Source organism: Zeus faber (assembly GCF_960531495.2).
Source record: "Zeus faber genome assembly, chromosome: 14".
NCBI lineage: Eukaryota > Metazoa > Chordata > Actinopteri > Zeiformes > Zeidae > Zeus > Zeus faber.
Window position 1 is genome coordinate 20528899 of NC_137200.1, and position 25584 is coordinate 20554482.

Sequence of the window (25584 nt, forward strand, 5' to 3'; positions counted from 1 at the left end):
GTTTCAGGCTTTTAGCTCGCTCTCCCGCCGGTAACTCCACATTCTATCCTGTCTGCATGTTTCTCCCTATGTCACGGCGGGGAGTGTAGAGATTTTGTTGTTGTTGTTGTTGTTGTTGTTGTTGTCGTTAAGTCAAATGAATTCACACAAGATTAAATAAAGTTTCACTGATTTGATGAAATGGTTGCCTTTATTCAACTGTATTTTAGATGGTATGTGATAGGATTTGGATTCCCAAACGACAAGCCTCCCAACCCTACTTTGGAGCTTGTACTAGTAGTTCCTAAATACATTAATTGGGCGTCTCGTCTTTATGTTGCAGTTAACATGGTTATTTTGTTTACAAAATCCCATATTTGATGATGATCCCATATCGCTGGCACTCGAGGACACCCATTCGATGGGTATATTTGTGTTCGGCGGGTGCTCCTCGTTAGGCTTGCCGGCATTGTCGGCGGCGGGCTCCACCTTTCTACGGCACGAACGCCAAAATCAGAAGATAAAGAAGCGTCGCCAGTTGTGCGTCGGTTAAAAAAATAAAATAAAATAAAAATTAAAAAAAATGGTGAACCTGGAGGGGACAAATCTCATGGATTTACAACTCTCATGTCCAAATGACCAGTAAGGTTTGTCGAATTATTATATGCCTATAATAAGACACTGTCTCGCTTGGATATTAACGTGTACGACACAGTAGATGTCACAGCCTCCACATGTGGAAGGAGCTTTGGGAAGAGGAGACAGAAGAATGATAAGCGGATGTCGCTATAAATACGGCAACAGTGCGACGTTACATAATTTTCACGCACGCGCGCAACACAGACCTGGTGATCTCCGTGATGCGGGACCAGTGGACATACACACACACACACACACACACACACACACATGGACTGAGATCTCGGTGATGCGGGACCAGTGGACACACACACACAAATACACACGCACACACACACACACACACACACACGGACTGAGATCTCGGTGATGCGGGACCAGTGGAGGGACACGCACGCACGCACGCACACACACACACACACACAAACACGCACACACACACGCACGGCCTGTTCTCCGTGGATCCGTGGATTAGAGTCGCGGCGGACCCCCCTCGCCCCGCGCGCCGTCGCCACGTCACCGTGACGCGGCCCTCCTTCGGGCGGTCGCGATTCGGCGCCGGACCCCCCGGCGTGACGTCACGGCCGGTGCGGTGACGCAGGGGGCGCGGCGCGCCACCGCGGCTCCGAGCAGGAAGTGGACGCGAGGCGAAAACAGAGCAGAGGATGACATAGAGAGAGCGGGGAGGTGGGAACAAGAGAGAAGGAAAAAGAAGACGCACGGAGGGATTTGTACCCGCAGCCCGGATCCTCGCCGCCCCGCCGCACCGCAGACATGCTCATCAAGGAATTGTAAGTCGATGTGCGTGTGCGTGCGCGCGTTTGTCTCCCGGGTTTCGCCTCCACACTGACATTGTGGGACTGGAATGACATAATCTGCACACTCTTTTTTTTTTTTATTGATCCATTCTCCGAGGGACGCGCTTGCGCTCGTTGTGGAACGATGGCGTCCCATTCGAGATGAACGCCGCTTATTCTTATTCTCGTTCTCCTTCTTGTTATGGGGTGAGGTTTCATTTGAGTTGGTGCGGTTGTGCCCTTCACGTTTTGGTCTTCGCCAAGTGTTGAAACGGGGCGACGGGGGCCTTTGTTTCCCCCCCCCCCCCTGATAATCAAAAATAAAATACATCCTCCGCCGTTAGAAACGACAGACCCGCGGGCGTAGCGCGACGTGGAGAGAGACCCGCGCCGCGGGGCCCCGTGCGCGCGTGCATCCACCCGTCCCTGAGCCGCCGCGGGTGTTATTGATGCGACGTGAAGGTGAAACGGCCGATGGAGCGCTCCGGTACGCACCCGGCTCCGGTGTGGAGGGACGGAGATGGAGGGATGGAGAGGTGGTGTCACACGCACCGAACTGCATGCCGGGGGCTCACACAGGTTTTTGTCGGGGGGGGGGGATAAATAAAAGGAAGGAGGCGCACGATGTGGAGCTTTTTTTTTTTTCCACGCAACAATCACCGGTTTTATACTTTATTTATTTTTTTTGTTGTTGTTATTATTTTTTTCTTTAACAATTGCTGCCCGATGGGCCTCGGCTTCGGCTTCGGCTTCGGCTTCGGCTTCGACGCCGGTGTTGCGCCTGAAGGCTGCCCAGTCCGCGCTGGACCGTCGGGATCCGAGCGGCGGGCGCGGTGATGAGGGACAGTCTGCAAATTAATTACATCGGTCACGATTAAAACGCTGAGCTCCGCGCACTTGCCGTCGGCACGCGCGGCCGTGTGCGCGCGCGCCGACGCGTGCGCGCACGCACACACGCACACACGCACACGCCTACTATAGTTGTGGTCACGCTGGGACCGTTAATATTGATCTATGTCCTGGTACAAGAACAGATGTTTACACCAGTCCCTTAGTTCTGCAGCTGCAGTGTGAACCAACGTTAGGGGGTCCACCGTCCTGGACCCCTGACCCATCCCGCATGTCCAGCAGACAATGTGTCCCTGACACATTGTCTGCTGGACATTACATTACTCTACGACAGGCCAAATAAGGGGCATTTAACCTATGATTATTTTGAAAAAAATATTGTGATATCGATAACATCTTGGTCATATACTGTGTACATTGTATCCGGGTAGCAAATCTTCCCATAATTATCCTCCTGCAACGCTCAACTGACGTTCTTGATAGCGGAGATCAAGGCAAAGCAGCAATTTCTTTGAATCATGAAAGGAATGACCTCTTTCTTCTTAAACCACAGTGAGAAACTAAAAAGAAAATGGGTTATTGTAGCTATAAAAGGTACGAGTCCGATAGAAACTGGCTAAACAGTTAGACCTTGTATTTAGGGTAGGTCTGGCCGAAAATTGACAAAATCTCATATCCCAATGATAAAAACCTCGACGTGGATAATTTCATCAGATATTCGCGCACAAGAAATACTCGAGAATCATTTTCGTCATTACTAATGTCCATGAAGTTCAACATTTTTTGCATGACCTTACTGTTATTATATTACGATAACCAACATCCCAGAAGATATCTAGTCCCGTATCATGATATATATCAACATTATAGCGTTACATCGCCCGGTTCTAATATGATGCAGACTGTCGAGAGCAAAGAAACACAAGACAAGGGAACAGTCTCAGGAAGAGCAATAAGACATCCGATCTTCCCATCCAGACCTCTAGACCAAGGAGATTTGTGGTACAGGGGGAGAGCGATAGCGAGAACGAAGGAAAGAGTAGGAAGGTGACATTAATTCCTATGCGACCACAAAGTTGCTTATATGCGTATTATTCGAAGCCGATGTCAAGTTAAAATACACCAGAGCGAGCTCCAAAATAATGAGAATATATTTTCCATTATAGAATAGCTTAACTATCAATGTATTGGTATTATTCAGTGGCTAAATGTATGGGATATTATAGCGATTAAACAACTCAAAATCATTTCATACTATGAATGTGGATTTTATTTGTGCAACACGTTTCATAAATGCTTCACATGCAACGACAACACAAAAAGTAAACATGTACACATGTGCAAATACCAAATTAATAATAATAAATAAATAAAGAAGTATGAAAGCCATGGGGTAATTACGCATGTCACATAAGAACACACTAGTTTTTAAGTTGGATTTATATACAGTATCTTACACAGGGTATACAGGGTTATGGTTAGGTTTAGGTTATTTGTTTTTACAAATATCGTACACAAATCGAAGTCAAATCTGAACTCAACAATCAAATTTGTGTTCAAAGAATGAAAATGGAATACGATTCTAGATTTCACCGCTATGTAACCTCTGGGCCACAAGTATGAAATGACTTATGAAGTATAAAATTGACTGATTATTATTGGAGAACATACACCGATCAGCCACAACATCAAAACCACTGACAGGTGAAGTGAATAACATTGATGATCTCGTCCAATGGCACCAGTCAAGGGGTGGGATATATTAGGCAGCAGGTGAACAGTCAGTTGTTGAAGCTGATGTGTTGGAAGCAGGAAAAATGGTCAAGCGTAAGGATCTGAGCCACTTTGACCAAATTGTGATCTCCAAAACAGCAGGTCTTGTGGGGTGTTCCTGGTATGCAATGGTTAGTACCTACCAAAGGTGGTCCGAGGAAGGACAACCGGTGAACCGGCGACAGGTTCACGGGTGCCCATGGGCTCATTGACGCACGTGGGGAGTGAAGTCTGGTCCGTCTGGTCCGATCCCACAGAAGAGCTACTGTAGCACAAATTGGTGAAAACGTTAATGCTGCTATGATAGAAAGGTGTCAGAACACACAGTGCATCACAGCTTGCTGCGTATGGGGCTGAGTAGCTGCAGACCAGTCAGAGTGTCCATGCTGACCCCTGTCCACCACTGAAAGCTCCTACAATGGACACGTGAGCATCAGAACTGGACCATGGAGCAATGGAAGAAGGTGGCCTGGTCTGATGAATCACGTTTTCTTTTACATCATGTGGCCCGTCAGGTGCGTGTGCGTTGTTTCTTTGGGGAAGAGATGGCACCAGGATGCACTATAGGAAGAAGGCAAGCCGGTGGAGGCAGTATGATGGTCTGGACAATGTTCTGCTCTGAAACCTTGGGTCCTGGCATTCATGTGGATGTTACTTTGACACGTACCGCCTGCCTAAATATTGTTGCAGACCAACTGCACCCTTCATGGCAACAGTATTCCCTGATGGCAGTGTCCTCTTTCAGCAGGATAATGCATCCTGCCACACTGAATAAATTGTTCAGGAATGGTTAGAGGAACATGACAAAGAGTTCAAGGTGTTGACTTGGCCTCCAAATTCTTCAGATTTCAATCCAAAGGAGCGTCTGTGGGATGTGCTGGAACAACAAGCTCGATCCATGGGGGCCCCACCTCACAACTTCCAGGACTTAAAGGATCTGCTGCTGACGTCTTGGTGCCAGATACCACAGGACACCTCCAGAGGTCTTGTGGAGTCCATGCCTCCACGGGTCAGGGCTGCTTTGGGGGATCTACATAGTATTAGGCAGGTGGTTTTAATGTTGCTGCTGATCGGTGAATTTTTCTTTTCAAATGTGTAACAGTGCGTACAGTGCTGTGTGAAAAGGGAAGTAAAATAATATAAAAAAAACAACACAGCACTACAAAATAACTATATTTCAATAAGTCAGTTATTCCTGCAGAAACGGAGGTGTTGAAGAAAAAGTTCTCCACCTTCCTCGTTTCTATATTTTTCCTATTTATCTTTCCCCTTGGTATATTTCACCATTCCGTTTCTCCTACGTCAGCCTGGGCACAAGCGTAGAAATGACGCATCAACTTATCCTCCATAGCTCCTCGTCCCCCAGTGACTCACCGTGCCCAGAAGAATACTCTTTATCGAGCCGGTGCCACTTGGTGGACATGTGCACACGAAATGCGAGCGAATTAAATACGCTGTAACTCGTTTTTTTAACATTCACTTCTCAAAAGAAGCAACTGGTGTAGGAAAAGAAACCTCTCTCTCGGGCCTGGGCAATATGTATGTATGTATGTATGTATGTATGTATGTATGTATGTATATATATTTGTTTGTTTTATTTATTTATTTATTTATTTAATGTTTTTTTTTCCCCAATGGGATGGTATGGTATGTAACATTTTGGTGGTGTGTTTTAACAATAGCTTTTAAATAAAATATTTTAATATTTTTAATATTTATCAAATATTTCAAATCTCATATAATGAGAAATGTGAGGTTGAGCTTATTTTGGTTCCTTGCACCACATGATGTTGGGATTTTGGTTCGAGTGCTTACACATCCTGTATGCAAATTTATGAAAGCAGGAGACAATGTTACCACTTCATTTTACTGTGTGATAAGATTTTTACACAGTTTGGCAGATCATTGGAAGAACTGAGTATTTAAAGACTGAAAAGTAATTTAAATCAAAAGAAATGACAGCACTCCAAAATGCAGGGATTTCAATTTTATTTGACATTTTATCGTCCCGTAACTCCTGTATTTCTATTTCTTTCCGCAGTCGAGTCATCCTTCCCATCTCTGTGGAAGAGGTAAGTTTCAGTCTGCCACATTGCAGGGTGTAAAGCTAGTTTCACACTGAATCCGTAATCGCATCCTCCCCCTAGTGGCCGTCGGAACGACGGCCGTGGTGCGAAACTCAACTGAGTATGAGTTTCGCACCACAAAATACAAAATCTGTCAAGGAATTGACTTCAGGTTTGTTCTTGTCGTTTGTCGGATTCAGTGTGAAGCAAGCTTTAGTGTGCGTGCCTTTTAGGGGTTTTCCTTTGGATGTGCATGTGCATGTGTATATGTAAATCTGTGAACGTGTCATATGTGTGCAGAGGGAAAAATATGCCCCTGAGATAAAAGCGTTTCTAATGAATAAGCATTAGAAACAGTGTGCCATTAGGGCTGACCAGTCATTGAAAAGTCCTTGCCCTCCTCCGCTTCCGATGGGCTGTAGAAAGGTTGCACTGACAAATGGCTCCGCGCACAACTCATAGTTTTTTGTTTATTATTGTTTATATTGTTTGTATTTTTACTGCACTGTTGCTCGTACAGTATGATGGACAAGCACTTTTGGATATTCGCTCATCGCTGAATACACTTTTCTCAAATTCCCGGAGTACGTGCTGTGATTCCTTTGTCCTGCCGCCGCTGTGTTTACCAACCCGCCGAAGAAAGGAAAGAGGCAAACAGGCTACCGGCATGTTTGCCTCTTTCCTATGCCGAGCTACTGTAATCTGCCTTCAGCGAGAAATTTACTCGCAAATGTTCAATCCCTGGACAATAAAATGAACGAACTACGCGCATGGATTACTATTTCCTCATTATGGTTAATTGGGGTTCGGATGTGGTGGTACTTTCAACACACTGCTCACCAGACCTGGAGCTTTTAACTGTAAAAGTCCATCCCTTCTACCTCCCTCGGGAATCCAGCGCTGCTATATTCACAGCAGTCTACATACCCCCGCACCTAACATGTGCGTTGGAGGACCTTTACTGAGGAACAGCTACAAACCTCTCCACCACCCTGCCTTTGGTAATGGTGGATCACACCTCCATTCTGCTCCCCCCATCCCAAAGACAACGCCTACAGCAGGAAAAATCGGTTCTTCGGGCAGTTCAACGCTGGAGTGAGAAATCCATTGCCACTCTCCAGAACTGTTTTGAAAGCACAGACTGGCAGATGTTCTGTGTTGCAGCTGATGGGGACATTGGGGGCATCTCCAAGTGCATCGATGATGTCGTCCCGAAAGTTAATGTTCGGACTTTCCCCAACCAAAAGCCCTGGGTGAATGGGGATGTCCATGCCAAGCTCAGAGCACGGTCCTCTGCCTATAGCTCTGGGGACATGGAGGCCCCGAGGAAGTTCAGATATGACCTACGGAAAGCCATCAGAGATACCAAAAGAGACGTCAGGGACAAATTGGGAGTCAAACTACCACAGTTTGACCCCAGACGCATGTGGTGCGGACTGCGGCCCTCCCCGATGAATCCAACACCTTCTATGCACGGTTTGAGGCAAGCAACACCATTCCTACTTGGAGGCTAGCCGAGGGCCAGAACGAGTGCACTCTGTCCCCATCTACGGCTGACGTGAGGAGAGCTTTCAAAAGAGAGTCCTCAAAGGATGCACCGACAAGCTAGCGGAGGTATTCACCTCTATATTCACAACTCTCCCTGAACCAGTCTGCAGTCCCCACCTGCTTCAAACAGGCCACCATTGTCCCTGTACCAAAGAAACCTTAAATTTGCATACCGCCCCAACAGATCTACAGACGGCGCCGTCACCCTGACGGTGCACACCGCCCTCTCCCACCTGGATAAGGGAAACACATATGTGAGGATGCTGTTTGTAGATAACCACTCAGCGTTCAACGTTATTGTGCCCGCTAAGCTCGTTCCCAAGCTCAGGATCTCCTTTTGTGGCTGGATCCTGGGCTTCCTGGCAGGCAGACCCATTGGGGTGGGAACGGGTAACCTTACCTTCTCTGCATGATCCGTGAACACCGGAGCCCCTCAGGGCTGCGTAATCAGTCCCCTCTTGTAGGACCTGTTCAGGTATTGCTGTGCGGCCACACCCAGCTCCAAAGTCGTCCTCAAGTTTGCAGACGACACCACCATCCTGGGTCATCTGGTGCAGGCAAGGTGACCTGTGGTAAAAACTGCGCAAACGCGCCTATACTTCCTGAGAAGACTCAAGAAGTTTGCCAAAACTCTCACCAGCTTCTACAGATGCACCATTGAGAGCCTCCTCTGGCTGCATTACTCCCTGGTACGGCCAAGGCCCTCCAGAGGGTGGTGAAGACAGTGGAGAGCACCATCGGCTGCTGATCGTATTGATGACAAATGAACAATCTTACATATGATCTGGTCACTTGTACATGCACAGTAAATTGTCCAGTTTAATGCACATATTCATCGGCACTCCTCTACTTTATATTATAATATTTAATATTTGTATTCCTATTGGCCAGTCATACTCTCCCTCTGTCTACAACTATCCATATGCTATATTCCCCATTTTTACATTCCCTGGAACTGCTGCTAGTGTTTTATTATTATTATTATACATTTTTTTACTACGTATATTTTTTTGCTATTCTTTCCATATTTCTGCTAGTTTTGCCCTCATTTGCTGACTCTTTTTAACTGATAAATATCTTCTTTCAGTGCCTTCTATGTAGTTGTCGCTTGCCTTGTCATAAGAATTTCACTGCTCTTGATGAGTTATACTGTGCATTTGATAAATAAACTCTTTGACTCTCTCCCTTTGTCATTGCACACACCCATTTCATCCTGCTGTGCCATTCCGTATTCTCAATTTGTCGCCTAAAACTATATATGGTATTGTGGCAGTTTTGCCTGCAACACGCCACCCGAGTGGCGTTTTCAGGACCCTCCGACACAGAGACACAGACAAAAGAGTAGACAAGACTCCAGTTTATTGTAGCTGGTGGGCTAGATGGAACAAGCCCGGAGCAGATGGACAGCATGTCATGACAAGGGCTTCTCTCCTGTGTGTGTGTGGGGATGGGGACACATTTTTATTTCACACGTGACATTTTACAGACTGTCTAAAGGAAGTGATGCTGACAGATATGACAACAAGCCAGTCGCTGACTACAGGCATTCCCATTTTTGTCGTCTGATTAAAACGTTTTTTTTTTACCCGTCATAATGACGCAAGATTAATCTCAAAGTTAACTCAGCTTTTCAGATGCTGGGAGGTGTATTTCCCTCATTTCACAGGAGCTCTGTTCTCTGTGCGTTTGAGTCATCCTCAACCATTGTCACTAACACAGTCAGCTGCAGTTCAAAATGAGCAATTGTCCTTGAAAAATCTCTAACATTGTGTCTCGACCCCTTCAGAATGTTCCCCGTGGCCTAAAAAAATGGGAGTCTGCGTCAAAGCCCTCCTGGAATAAATAGATGTTGGCACATTATATGGTCCTAAGCCCCCGTAGTGGGAGTGTCATAAAATCTTAGGATCCTGGCTTACGCACTGTCCACTCGCGAGAACATTGTTTTGCAGCCTTTCTCCGCGACAGGAAACAGACGCAGTTCTTTGAAAGGTCGATCACGCTTTGTCGCACTTTCTTTATTTTCCGATTCCTTCCGTGTTGTTTTGAGTTTTCCCCACTTCTCTCACCCCTTAGGTCTCTAATTAGACGGTTTCTTATTTCGTGACTAGAGCGATCGCCTTTGGTTTGAGCGCCTGGTTTGCTGCGTCGGCTTTTCGCCAGCTCTCTGGTGTGCTGGTTTTGAGGAAGAATTGAGGGCCAGATAGCCTGCAGAGGAATGTTGTTCCCTCCGTCTAGGGTGCGAAAGATTGCGGTCAAAATCACCGGTAAGAGTTAAAGAGACAGACGGTTGACTCACCGACGCACGTAGGGTTCGATCTCTGGTGGTAAGTTGTGTCATCAAGTTCAGTGCAGTATAACAAACAGTCGCCACCTTATTGGGATTTTTGCCGTTTGCCATTCATTATGCTGTTTTTTATGTAATGAATTTTCGACTCTTTTGAAGGCCTTTTGTTCCGGTCGACATCACCGTGTGTAGTCACTTTTGGGATATGAGATATATATATGGAATTTATAGGTACTGCAATCGACTCAGGTGTAACTTTGACCTGCCACGTCTCCGTTTTGCACTTGCTCTCGCTGTCTCTCCCTGGGCAATCTCCCAGTAACTGAGTCTTTAGCTGCCATTGGGGAGCGTTTTAATGAACCGATGTGTGCATGGGAGTAACAAACATCATGTATTATTTGAGCTTCAACACTACGCCGTTGTCATTTTTTTTTTCCTGTTTGTATATGGAGGGAAAACAGCCCCACTGAAATGCCCCATGAATGAAAGATGAAACGCGTGCGTCTGGGATTAGAAACAGCGAGCGCTTCCATGAATGGCGCGTACCACAAGTGACACCATTCTTTCGTGTAAATTTCTCTGGTCATTTTTGAAATTTAATGAAATGTGCTGGAACAACCATTTACCTGCTTTCACACTTCCGTCTAAAGTGACATTCAAATAAGTGCCGTGGTCGTTAGTTTAACGGACATCATCACCGCCACTGTCTGAGGCGAAATTTCAAATTCTGACGTCTTAAATGTCACTGTCCCTTATTTTCAGTTCATGTGTGAGTCACATGGACCCCCTCTGTAACCAAACATGAAATTAAATGAGAAATGTGATTTCCAATTAGTATTAATCCGCCAATTCAGACCTTCGAGACAACCAAAGCTCATCCTTGAAATTTAGAATTCCCCATATATTGCCATTAATGCCTCTAGTCAGTTTAAACATAAACCTGTTGTCCTCTGCGGTTTACCTCCTCTTGTCCTGTTTTGCGTGCTTGTGACTCTGCGTAGTTAGGTTTCATTGGACAGTGTTATATACTTTTTTTTTTAACCAGCCTACATAATCTGATGGTGTTTTATTTTGTGTGTGCCGTAGCAATTTGACCTTAATGATCTTATTGATCGACATTGACGAGAGGAATCAATAAGGTGGCGGCTTTATCAAGTCCACTGAATTAGGCAATTTGGGACCATTCCAAATGAGAATGTTATATTGGATAATCAATGTTCTCGTTTGAAATAGAAATATTGTACTCTCACAGGAAAATGATTACGAGACGAATCCCACCGAAGGACAGTGGACAGTGACATCCCTCGCAAAAGTTACATGACAATTTCACATTTAACCAAATTAAAAAACAAATTTCAACTACTAGTGCTATTACTAACAGGCTGCTGCACTCCAGCAGGGCTGCTATGGTAGGAACAGTGCCATCCGGTGGTCGGACGATATCTTCAGTCGATATCTTCAGTCTTGTTCATCACCGGGAAACCCTTCCCATTTGATTTAGCGTTTAAAAAAAACAAAACATTCAAATTGACATCAACCCCACCCCCCCTTGAATTTTGTTGGAAACATATTATGGTAGAATAATTCTTTAATATAATTCTTTAATTGTGACACAGAGCCGGATCTCGGTTTGCGGGGCTGGGAGGAGGAAAAAGAAAGATTACCAGGAGGTCAAAAGAAGGAAAGATGGTGATCGGCTCAGGGATCAGGAGATGGAGAAGGAGGAGATCTGTAATCCACGGGTGGCACGCTGATTGATACGAGATTAGAACGTGATGAGGGGATATGCATGCAAAATCGTAAAAGGGAAATATCGATGGTGATTTGTACGGTTGAGAGAAGAGTAGCAATCCAACCGTTGACCGTGACTTGTTCAGCAGCGGTCACAGTCGGGTCGTAAAAATATGGAATGAATCAAACTAATAATAAAAAAATGACAATGCAGACGAATGATTGCTTATTTGGTGGAGGTCTGCGCTCTAGTGAGCGCCAATTTCTAGTTTGTATATAATATTAAGACGAGGATCCGGTTTCACTTGTCTGAAAATTTTAATTTCCCTGTGTTGTTAGGATTTCTACTCTGTGAGGTGAGTACTGGAGGTAAGTTATGGTAAAGTTTCATTTAGGAGGATTTAGATGTATATTTAATACAACACAGACAATTAATCCTATTATATAATTATAGAACCCAGAATCGCGATTGTGGAGCACCGCGTGTCGATTACACACATTTGAGTATTTTTCGAGCTTATAGAGCTTGTGCATAATCACCGGGTGTCATGACATTTCACTGCATATATGTACGTATGTGTATGTATGTGACAAATAATCTCTTGAACTTGAACTTGATGTGTAGCTTGCAGAGCTAGTTCTGTCAGACAACTTGACGGCGCCACTTGCTTCCATGGCCTTATTTGGCCGTCCAATTTAAGCACCCTGTCCTACCTGCTTTGCTGTCTGCTTTGCTGCCTGCTTTGCTGCTTGCTTTGCTGCTTGCTTTGCTGCGCTCCCTCCACCACCCCTGCATCTACCTGTTGGGTTCTACTCTTCTATCCAATGGAGGGATTCAAGCTCGTCACTGATTTATTTCTAGCTCACTAAGTATGACCATGTTTGCTGTACACCTCACCAGGAGTGATGAGCAGTAGAGACACCGAAACTCACTTAAAACTAAATCTAAGAAATAAGGGAGAAGTCCATCAGTTTTGATAGACTTATCAATCTATCAGAACCGTTACTGAGTAGTTAGTTGAGTTGTATACAGTGCTTTGTTTTCAAATACACAGGGTGTGGAAAAAATACAAAGTGCCACCTCTTATTCTCCAGCGCTCCAGGTGGTGATGGAAGGCTTAAACACTGACCTATGCTACCCCCATGTTAAGGAAGGCTGGGCAGACACGTCATTGAGGTTGTCAAGTGGGCTCCGACTTTCACCAAGGTTTCGTGATTGGGCCCACGGCGTCTCCAGAAGGCTCAGTGGTCCCAGAACCACCCCCGTCTGCATCAGCCGAGCCGGCTTATTTGGGAGACCAGCTGGGGTCTTTCCTCTTCAGCCGGAGCCACTGGCTACTCGGCTCTGCCGCCCCTGATATTCCTCGATGTCCTGGCGTAGCGCTTGTCCGCTGATCCCCAGGTCCCTCAACAGTCTTACAGTCGATGTTGCCACGAAGCCCCGACATCCAACTTCCATTGGGCAGATCTTTGCTCTCCACCCCCCCGCTGTTCTGCCTCCGCTGCAAGCTCTGTTTATCGCAGTTTCTTTCTTCCGGAGGCTTCCCGCACAGCACCCTCCTAGGGCACAGTGAGCCCCGCGAAGTACACCACGCGCTGAGAGTTGGACCACGGGGCAAGATTAGGCCTCATGTTGGCGATGGCTCTCTCTGATGGAACTGTAAGATCTGTAACATCTGCCAGTCCCGGGCTGCCTGCAGCTGTCCAAGCCTGGTCCTTGGCGGAATCTTCCCGTCGTCTTTGTTCCCCCTTCCCAAACAAAGGCGATTGGCAGAGCGGGTTGGTTGTTCTGGGCGGCGAGGCATTGTTGTTGTTCTCCTGCTTTCCAGAGTCGCTGCCAGGCACTTGAGCACTTGATTGTGTCTCCAGGTGTTTCTCCTGTGGGAGAGGCTCACTTAACACCCAGTAAAGATGTGTCTAAGTGTAGCTGGTGTTGAACACCCCGGCTGGTGTTGCCGGGGTTTTAATACTTTTTATACCACTTCCCTGTCTACCTATTTACCTCACCTCTTTTTCTATTTCCTACCTTCTTTCTCCTTCAGTACCAAGTGGGCCAGTTGTATTCCGTGGCGGAGGCCAGTAAGAATGAGACGGGTGGAGGCGAGGGGGTGGAGGTGCTAAAGAACGAGCCCTACGAGAAAGACGGCGAAAAGGGACAGTACACACACAAAATCTACCATTTGCAGAGGTAACCGGCTTCCCCGAATGCACGTACAAATTCTGCTGCTCTCGAGCCGCGTTATATCACTCTTTGTCAAAGAGGGCAAATAAATCCAGAGATGTTTTATTTTTTTCATCCTCTTTGCCTGCAGTAAAGTACCGTCATTTGTCAAAATGCTGGCCCCGGCATCGGCTCTCAACATCCACGAGAAGGCCTGGAACGCATACCCCTACTGTCGCACAGGTAGTGCACCACCCAGTGCACACACACACACACACACACACACACACACACACACACACACACACACACACACACACACACACACACAGCAGCACTCTGCTCACACACAGCATCTGGAATTTCCACTATATTTAATAAAAAGTATTCTGATGGTATCTTATTGCGTTTCACAGGTGTATAGGAGAAACTAGCAAATTTTCTTCTAGCAGTTATAATTTTATAATATAAAATTATGATGTTGATATAATATATTATTAACAATTCAATTATAGAATATATCTATAGAATATATAATAATGATGATATGAATGAAAATAATAATAACAAATATAGCTGCAGGCAGCAATGCATGGGGTCCAGGTTGGTCGGTGTGACATGTGTGACAAAACAATGTACAAGCCCTATTCGCGATACTGGAGAATTTATTATGGTTAATGTTACAACCAGCTACAATTCAAGATGACATATAACCAGGGCTTAATTTGCGCCGGATCCTGCTGGAGCAGGACTTCCCAGATTGGGACCAGCACCTAATCAATGTCGATCACATACCTGTCAATCCTCTCATTTTCCACGGGATTCTCCCGTATTCTACCCTCTCCTCCCGTCGCCCGTCTATTTTAAATGTGCCGTATTTTTAACCTTTCTTAAAAAAAAAAAAGAAATCTCCGCTCTCTGATCTCCTTCCGGGCTGGACCACTAATTATAAATATAGCTGCAGGCAGCAATGCACAGGGTCCAGGTTAGTCGCAGCAATTGCACCAATGTGAAAACAAGCCAAAAAACGGAGCTAAACGAGAACTTACCGTTTCCCGGCCACACGCCACACAAGCAGAGGGAGCAGATGGACACATGTCATGACAGATGCTCTCCTCATGTGTGTGGGGATGGGTGATTAACCTGTTGCTCGTTGATTGCTCTGATGAGCAACAGGCGTACAGCCACCCCTGATCCCAGGCCCAATTACCTAGACCAAACAAAGAACACTGCCTCAACCACACCGCCCCCTCCACACCACACTTACGTACTACTACACAATGCAAACTGGAAACCCCCACAATAACCGCAAATAATATGTTAACTTACTCAAACTCTTGTGAACATTTCACAGCTTCAACAGTGATTTCTTGCTGACTGCTTGCAAAAACGCTGCATAGTTCTCAGGCGAAAAGACGACGCCGTTGTGGAATTCTTCACGGGAACTTTGCAGGCGAATATTTAAATAAGGTCCCTCTTGGAAATTCTGATGCCAGTGACGCCGTGCAAAAAGCCTCCAACAGTATCATCCTCGCAATATTTGTTGGCCAGACTAGCCATTTAGCCTGACTCGTGTTTCCAAGTGTCCTGGCGCGTATTAATTTATTTTCAGGCTTTGCATATTCCTCACAAAGGGCAACATCACAAAGGACAACATGCCCTGGTCAAATATTTGACACGTACGTGATCGATTAATGTGGCATTTTCTGTCATTGATTTTTTTACCAATTGAGAATATCCACATTGCTGCAGAACATTGTGAGCACAACATGCATTAAATCGATTTCCATTTAAATCTCCCATGATTATTTTACCTCCAGAAAATGTTTCCAGGTAATCAAGTTTGTATGAAGGTTTCTATAGTTAGTGCCCTATAGTTTCTATAGTTAGTTAGTTTGTATAGTTTCTATACAGGCCGCCACAGCTGCTTTCGGAGATGCTACACTAAACATTAGGCATTTAGCCTAAATAACTACTTTGGAAAATTAAAAATTGCACTCATTAAAAGGGGGCACCACTTCCCCAGAAGTAGGAAATGAATGAAATCCAATTATGCAAATTAAGAGGTTCAGCAACCTAGGCAGAAATTCCTCCAAACATGGAGCTCTATTCTCTGCTTGAAGTAAAATACTCACAGACAGCAACTTTGGCAATAAATGACATATATTTTGAGCTCAAATGTGTGGCAACAAAAGGGTCAGCTAAGGAATGGTAAACAAAGACTGCAGGTAACAGAAAACCATAATCAAATAGATGAAAGAAATGCATTTCTTAACTGACAAATAAACAAATCGTCTGGTTTGGCAATTTTAGAAGGAGTATGTGATCTGTGATAGGATAAATGAATGAACGGGGGACCGATCTAAGAATTAAAAGCACTATCTGACATCAAGCCCTAACCCTCATCAGCAGGGGAATTACTTTTGCCTGCTCTTGTCGTGTTGCCCTCGGGTGAGGTTTTGCAGGTGTGACTTCCGACAGCGGTGTTTTCTTTCCAGGAGGGCACCGCGGCCATAACTGCTTCTTGGTTGCAGATAACAGTTGGTCGGTGTCCTGGGAGGTGTCCGTCAGAGCTGGACCTCGCATAGCAACTCTGCTAAAGTTTTTATAACTAAACTCATGAAAAACCACAAAATAACAAAGAGGAACCGTGGCGCGTATTCACGGGTCCCGCAGAGCGTAGAAGCCAAAGACTTCTGTTTTATTAGCGATATCTAAGGGGCACGTCCTTTTAAACCAACTTCCGCCGCGTATCCTTTTGTAATAGAAATCTGCTTTTCTAACTTTGTTGAATTACTTCATTTGGTATTTTATGCGCAACATTCACGTACTCCTCTCCATTACAGACAATCCAGTGATTCTAAACATTCTGTATAAACGTGTTAACATAAACATGGATGTCAGATATTCAAACACAGTCAGATCTTATAAACTTCAACATGGAGTTTGTGATTAATTCACCGTTAATAGGTCAAGGTATTAAAAAGACACGAAGGGGCGAAACTCACAAAACCATTGCGTGGCTTTTTGCGACCACTAAACCCGCCGCAAAAAAACAAAAAAAGTAAGCGTGTAATCGGGCTGCACAATTCATCGTGTATTAATCGTGATGTTGATATTGGCCTCCACAATTATTGATCGTGGACGGGGACGATTTTCGTTTTTCAATAATGCAAATTTTATCACAGCGCAAACATGGTCATAAAGTTTATTATTATTATTGCAAACATATTATTTTGAAAGCAGTTTTCTGTTTATTTACAAGGTGCCATAAAACAATTGTGTTCCCCAAAATGGATGAATAATCGTGATAAATAATCGTGATCACAATATTGAGCGAAATAATCAAGAGTTTCATTTGAGCCATAACCGTGCAGCCCAAGTGTCTCATTCACAAAGCACCCGCAAACGGTGAAATGCACCCCTAACCAGGCTGCCATGCAAACAGAGTCTCAGTGCGCCAGTGTTATTTATACAGTACCTGATTTAATTATGCATTATTTGTACATTTGGTGCAAAATTGGCCTTTGCAAATGAGCCTCTTTGCAAAAAATGTCGGAATCACAAACACCGGCGCTCATAGCCACATGCATTTGGAGGGAAATTATTACCGCCTGCAGAGAGGGGGTATTAATCACGCGTTGCAAAAATTATGTATTATTTGTTCATTTGGTGCAAAATTGGCCTTTGCAAATGAGCCTTGTTGCAAAAAACATCCAATTCACAAACACCGGCGGTAATTGCCACGTGCATTTAGAGTGAAATTATTACAGAGAGCTGCAGACAAAAAAACAAAGTTGCAAAAAAACAAAGGCATGGCAGCGCACAGGGGGGCCAAGGGGGGCCCCCCGGTGTGCGCACACACACACGGATGATGAATGGGAATGACAGTGACGAATGTGTTTTGGGGAGTGCTCAGCTGTTAACCATGTTTCTGTGACAAAGTATGTCTGATTCCATAAGCCGTGGCTCATTTTTAATGCCTTCTGCATGAGGCATGAGTCCTTGAACACTGTGCAAACAAATGACTTTGTTTGAGGAGTGAGTTGAGTCATTCAGTGGTTCACTAAATGGAAGCGTCCGTCGTAGCGAGTTTTCAATGGTGTCTTTCAATTCGATTGGCTGACAGCGGCCATTTTGTTTATTTGGACCAAATTTCTGGGAGGAGTTACAAAAAAAAACCGCTCCGTACTAAATTCAAAACAGGCAGAAAAATCATGAGGCAGATGGGATGAGATATCGCCATTGAAAGTTATCCCATTGCCATAGCGCCACCTGTTGGCCAAAGTACGCCGAATTTCACACTGCCCAAGAGTCATATTCTGCACGTGTCTCCCAAATTGGATGATGATAGCACAACGCATGGATCAGTTACTTGAAAAAGTAACTTTGAAAATGAATTGTGGCCAATCTATGGGGCGTCACAAACGTCCATTGAATATACTGTGTTTCGGGGCAGTCCAGACATGCTGTGGTCTAAGTTTGGTGAATGTTGGAGCAAATCTGTAGGAGGAATATACAGTTTATATATATAATATTCGCAATACTGAAGAATGGATTAAGGTTCATTTTAATTTGTCTGTAATGTATTCCATTACAGACAAATTCATTGTTAGTAATGGAATACACCCTTATGGTATAATGGCAACAAATCTGACTTTGAATATGAAATATAACGTTTATTGTAGACTTACCATTCATTTGGAATTTGGCTTAATATCTAAGGACTGATAACCTCCCCCCATAATCACTAGTCATTGTCCCAGTATGATAACGAAAATAATCATCATAGCAATGTCTCTTGGCCGGAGTTGCACGGCGTCCGCGTATTCATCCAGACCGCGATCGCGCGTGCTCCCCCGCCGCTCGGACGGCTCGTGAACTGCTTGTATTTTCGGGAGTTCTTGACTTGCTTTCTCTCCGCATCCAGTGTGTGAGCGGCGTGATTGATGACTGACTGCGAGTCGGCTCAAGATGTCTGTCTCTGTGACCAGTCGGCGGTCTCCGCGTGACCTTTTGGTATCGCCGACGGAGGTGACGGAAACACGTTTTTCAAACTAACTACCCCTGCGGATGTAGTCCGATGTGGAACAAACGCGGACCACAGCGCGTGTGGACTCAATATACCATATACAAATACAAATCTAATTCATTGTGTCATTCGGGTTCCACGGTTTCTGAACGCCAGGCTCTTTGACCGGTGATAATGGCAGAAGAATAATAAAAACAAGAGGCTGGACCCCTAATAATAATAATAATAATAATAATAATAATAATAATAATTATAACTATTATTAAAATAATAAATCCAATGTTCAGGATAAAAAAAAGTAATGAGTCACTTCAATACAACAATTCTAAAAAATATCGTAAATACAACGACATATTGAAGGGTGACTTTGATGCCGCTACCACAGGTTCTCTTCTTTTTCCCAGCATCCCTCACTTCTTCTTATTATCTCTCTGTCTCCCTCTCTCTCACCTTGAAGAAGTAGTTGAATAATTGATTGTGTGTCCAGGGAGGAGTGCAGTCACTGGAGCCCCACCAGCTGAGATTACACACACACACACACAGCGCACGCACGCACACACACACGCGCACACACACACACACAGGCAGGACAATCATCTTTCAACAAACTCACACACACACACACACGCACGCGCGCGCGCACACACACACACACACATACACACACATTCTTGTACTGGTATCAAAGTGAGGTCAGAGTAAATACACCTAGTAAGTGAGGACCCATGTTTCTGGTGCCCTTCTAAACCACAAAATAGTAAATTCGAAGACCAGTCCTCACCGGTCCGCTTAAATGCAATACTTGCATTTAAATGTGTCTGTAACATAAACTACTGTGTGTCATATCAAAATGTTGTTTTTCTCCTCTCTGCCCTCGCGCTCTTGGTGATTCCCCTACATTGCCGCGGCGCAGTTATCACTGTAAGTACCTTTTCTGTTCCCCCGTTCACGTCTCGTACCTACGGGGCTTCAGAATGCGAGGGATCCCTCTCTCCACCGCACCTGAAAGCTGAGAAAGTAACTCAATCTGCTCCAGTGAAATGCGAGCGGCAGACAGCTGCTGACAGAGCGCACGCGTGTGTGTGTGTCTGTGCGCTTGCAATTGGAGAATGTTTCACACAGCATTTGCATGTTTATTAGCGGCGGGAGGCACCAAGTAACTCACCGTAACGCAATTATCATGAAACAGTACAAAAAAAACATTGCAGGAGGAGGAGGAATTGCAGGGGTTGGGGGCGCAAGAAAAGTCGGCCTTTAATATATTTTTTTTATATCGTGTGTTTAATTTGACATGACTATTTACATTTCATGAAATATATTTATTTAAAGTTTCTACGATAGGATAATAGTGGTAATAATATTTTTTATTTAATATGCTAATATTTTAACGTGATTTATTTTCATTGTTTTCATCGTCGTCAGCCTGTGTGAGTAGGCAATGAAAGCCACAAATGAACGTGACCACTCGGCCTGGTTTACGATAAACTACGTTAGTTTGCACGTGACACATTTTATATGTGTACCATTATTTGGGGGGAAGGATCAAGTCCTTCAAATCCCCAAAATGATTTGAATACCGCTGCTTAAGAGGACCGGCCGTATTCCCTTCGCAGAACGAGTACATGAAGGACAACTTCCTGATCAAGATCGAGACATGGCACAAACCTGACATGGGACACCAAGAAAATGTGAGTCGGCATCATGAAACCACGGGTGTGTGTGTGTGTGTGTGTGTGTTTGTGTGTGTGTGTGTGTGTGTGTGTGTGTGTGTGTGTGTGTGTGTGTGTGTGCGTGTGTGTGCGTGTGCGTGCGTGTGTGTGAGCGTTCCTGACGGGGTGTGTCGGATCCTTACAGGTACACGGTCTCGACGCGGAGACCTGGAAAAAGGTGGATGTAGTCTATATCGACATCGCCGACAGGACCCAAGTGGAGCCCAAGGTGATCCCACGTCGGCTCACGCCCTTCCGTCCCAATTCCGATCTCTGTGTCATGTGACCCGTCACGGGCGCGATCGTAAAATATTTTCGTCGCCTTGTGTTTTTCCTCCGAAGGACTACAAGCCCGAGGAGGACCCCTCCAAGTACAAGTCGACGAAGACAAGCCGAGGCCCCCTGGGGCCCGACTGGAAGGTGCGCGTTCCACTTTCTGTCCGATCATTATAATATAATTTAGGCCGTTTACGTTTGTTTTGTTGACGTGATTGGAAAAAAAAAACCCATCACATCCTTTTCCATCGTCGGATAGTAGATTGACCGTGGCCATTCCTCGAGGTGAATGGCGTTTCTGTCCTTTGCAGAAGGAGCTTCCGAAAAAGACTGACTGCCCACACATGTGTGCCTACAAGCTGGTCACCGTCAAATTCAAGTGGTGGGGCCTGCAGAATAAAGTGGAGAACTTCATCCAAAAAGTTTGTATTTGGTTTAAAAAAACAACTTTTTTATGGACTTTATGAGTCATTGTATCTCCATCTTCATCCAGGTTAAAACACAACCCGATTTCTTAAATTAATAATAATAATAATAATAATAATAATTATAATAAATATAGGTGCAGGCAACAATACACAGGGTCCAGTTTAGTCGTGTTGGATACAAATTACAGTTTTCCGAGTTCCCATAAAACGCACCATCCCTTTGTATCGACACAAATTACAAATTTTTGAGTTCCCATGGAAAATAACATCAGTTTCAAGATTCAAGATTCATGAGATTCAAGAGGTTTATTTTTCACATACATATACATACGTTCATACATATATGAAGTAAAATGTCATAAACAGTTGTCAGACAATAATCAATGTCAGACAGTTTGTGCTGTCCTGGTGACATCCAGAATTACTAATACAAGCTGATACACTTGTTGCATGTTATTACTTCATCCTAAAAATCCAAACGTAGCTGTCTACTTCCTGTAGTCCACAGAGTCCTGCCTCACGGTGTCTCTGTGGAAGGAAGTCACTCCGTGTGGAAGTTCCCAAAAACACTGTTCCATTCAAATGGGTTAAAAACTGCATGTCCCTCGAAGACATTTCATCAACTTTTTAAACTTTTGGGACTAAAATAGACACAATTCGGACCCGTTGCTCTGGAGCTGCGAGTGAATCCCAGGTCTGAGGACACAACACGGAATATGTTTTGGACTGTTTTCCGCTCCTACACTTTGTATGTTACGACTCGCTCCAATGCAGCCCAACATGGAGGGACACGGCACCGGGGTAGATGTGAACAGAATGTGTTTTACAAATATTTACAAAAACGGTAAAAGAGATAAAATATCAAAAGAAAAGCCCCACCAACGTCAAGTAGTAAGATGCACACACACACACACGCACACACGCACGCATACACACACGCATGCATACACACACACACACACGCGCGCGCGTGCGCGCGCACAGTTTGCAACCACTACGAACCGATGGAGTGTACACCACACACCTCGCACATGTGAACGTGCGCCCAGAGCCACAAATAAAACCAATTGGAGGATGATGTCCCGGGTCCCGACAAGTTTTAGAACGTTGCCGTATCGGCGATGCGCAAACATTCTGCTACTTTCGATACATTTTCATCCGTTTTTCACAAATTCCTGCTCCAAATGCAGGTGGATAGGGATCAAACTTGAACCACTGTCATTCAGGGTTCCCCATTGTTGTTTTCCAGACAATAATAATAATAATAATAATAATAATAATAATAATAATAATAATAATAATAATAATAAATTATTATTATTATTATTATTATTATTATTATTATTATTATTATTATAACAACAGTAATAATAATAATAGTATTGTAATAATAGTAATGTGTTTTTCAATTAAGGTTTATTTTCCATTATCCTACTATACTCTACACACAAGTACTTGCAGGCTGCAATATGGCCGACCATGCGCCCCTGGTGGTATTATTGGGTAGTACAGGGTGAAAACATTTTTCTTTATCACGTCCTCTTATTTTCAGCAAGAGAAGCGTCTGTTCACCAATTTCCACCGCCAGCTGTTCTGCTGGATCGACAAGTGGATTGAGTTGAACATGGAAGATATCCGCCGCATGGAGGAGGAGACACGCAAGGAGCTAGATGAGGTGAGAGATGCACGCTCACGTGGTATAGCTCGGTGATGAACAAGGGTGAATTTTCCCTTTGAAGAACCCTCAATTTCGGCCCCACGGACCCCATTTGATAAGTTCTTGTCTCTATCATCAACACAGTCACAGCGGTGCTTGTAAATGAAATTAAGGTGAATTTTAACTTAGTCGTTATGGCTGGGGGACCCGCCTGGAACCTCTTGAAGGCCCCACGGTGAGAACCGATGATCTATTAAAGATGTATGATTTGAACAAATGTCTCTCACTTCATGTGTGTTTGCGTGTATATGCAATTCATTTTTCGGCGCCACGTGTGTCTCAGATGAGGGTGAAGGACCCGGTGAAAGGGATGGTGGCTCTAGAGGACTGAGCTTGCGCTGGAGCGTGAATGCTGCTGTTCACCAGGTAGGGCTGGGAATGGGGGAGGTAGTAATCAAAGTTTACATATCCAGTGCTCGGAGTAAACGTAGGGAAATAACAAGACGTTGTCAGACAAAAATGTACATGCTCTACGTACAGGACGAGGTTGACTTCACATCTTGCCAGGTAGAAAAGGCTCCGTTGACACGCGCCGCTTTTATGCTGTTAATCCTCGCAATATAAATCATTCACGTCGAATGTGAAGCACGTTGAATTGCCCTTGTGCATGAAATGCACAGATTTGTGTCTTTGTTCATTTGTACTGTGTCTCTTTATTTCCCTCCCGGGATTAATGAAATGTTATCTCATCTTATCTTACCACAGTGCTACGAGTTGATATAGCACTACCTAATGTTAACCTTGTGTAGATAGATAGATGGACAGATAGATAGATGGATGGATGGATGGATGGATGGATGGATGGATGGATGGATGGATGGATAGATGGATGGATTGATAGATGGATGGATAGAATGAATGTCCCTCCAGGGATTCAGTGTCATCTTAAGTCCTAACTCTCTTTCTCTGTTCTCTCTCTCTCGCTCTCTCTCTGTTCTCTCTCTCTCTCTCTCTCTCTCTCTCTCTTTCCAGATCAGACCAGTTTATCCAGACACCAGCGGGTTCACACCTTCCTCCTGCCCTGACTGACCCCCCGACCCCCTGCCCCCGCCCCGATACAGTCTGGATTTCAGTGAGCAGGGCCCAGCGCTCGGCTGATGTGTTTCTGCTCCCCACTGTCCCCCCCCGAGACACACCCCACCTCCCACACACACACACACACACACACACACACACACACACACACACACACACACACACACACACACACACACACCTGCCATATCATCGACTGCTCTGAAGCCTCCAGTAGCAACAGAATAGATCCTGTAAGATGTCAGTCAGTCCTCCCCTCTCTCTCTCTCTCTCTCTCTCTCTCTCTCTCTCTCTCTCTCTCTCTCTCTCTCTCTCTCTCTCTCTCCCAATCTCCCTCCCCTCGTCGTTCTATCTTCTCCCTCTCTCTCCCAAACCATTCTAAACGACAGAGAATGGTGAACTTTATCTCTGAAAGTTAGGACTTATTTCTATTTAGGATATCCCACCCAGGTGTGTACATATATAGTATATATATATATATATTGGGGGAGCTGAGTAATTGTATCGAGATATATAAACAACAGGGTTTTTAAAAAAAAAGGATTTTGTCTGTAAGTTTTGTCTGTGGATGTTTTTCTTTTCTTTTTTCTTTTCTCTTTTTTTTTTGTTCCAGACCAAGCTGGATTGGCTCAGTGTTGCATTTGGATCTTTGTGACCGTTCCGTTTTGGGGCTCGTTCGATTTTCTTTGTCGTTTGTTTGCTTTATTGGATTCAGCTTGATGACCATGTATTCGTATCTCGCGCCTCCCCTCCTCCACATGCTTTACGTGGCATTTTCTTTTCATTTCTGTTTTTTGTTTCATTTTTTGTATTTAAATGTTGTTGTTTTTTTCCCCCGCTCAAATTGATCCCCAAACTGCAGTTGTACCCACACCGACGACCAAACACACATAGTATCCTCTCGGACTGTGGATAATATCGCAATTAGAATGGTTCGAATTTGACCCGAGTACAACTGCGAGGAATGTGACCAAACGGTGCCAACTCATCAGATCATGATAGGAAGACAGCGTTAAGGACCGGGCGCCCTGAAATGCAGAGCCAATTGTGACCGGGCGCAGAAAGGCTGTGAGACAGTGGACTAAACAGTCGTAACCCCCAAGAAAACATTAAAAGTAAAAAACAAAGTCATGTTTTCTAGTCTCCCTTTTGTTGTCGTCGGTTTTTGTTCGACTGTGGTTTGCAAGTGTGTGTGTGTGTGTGTGTGCGATTGGTGTGTTATTTTGAGCTGTACTACAGATCCCACCCCCCACCCCCCAGGACAGCTTTTGCATGCGATTAGACCGTTTTTTTCCGAAATTTGAAAACTCCACACTCGCGGTGCGTAGAGTGTTCAAAAATAAAGATGTGAGCTTATCGGGTAGAGAGTGGAAATAGCATTTCAGCCGAGAGCGCGTGTGAGCCTTGCTTCCGACCGTTTAAGCACATTCACAACCGCGACCTGAACGATGCCACCCGGAAAAGGACGCGGCTTAAATCCAGGCTCTTCAGGAGCTTAGAGCCCACTTCACACCGAATGCGTCATCGCATCCGGTCAGAGTCAGATCGGTCAGTCAGATC

General features: G+C 44.8%; 1 protein-coding gene across 1 annotated transcript; it reads left to right on the forward strand.

The window, feature by feature from the left end:
- The first annotated feature begins 1295 nt into the window (after positions 1-1295).
- On the forward strand, positions 1296-24054 carry pitpnab (phosphatidylinositol transfer protein, alpha b). Its single transcript, XM_080014397.1, has 12 exons — positions 1296-1409; positions 6079-6109; positions 13709-13854; positions 13979-14070; positions 19773-19780; positions 20473-20547; positions 20714-20797; positions 20911-20988; positions 21156-21266; positions 22825-22947; positions 23273-23355; positions 23962-24054. Exons 1-11 carry the CDS (start codon positions 1393-1395, stop codon positions 23318-23320), a joined length of 813 nt encoding a protein of 270 aa, XP_079870523.1. The 5' UTR covers positions 1296-1392; the 3' UTR covers positions 23321-23355; positions 23962-24054.
- The last annotated feature ends 1530 nt before the right edge of the window (positions 24055-25584 follow it).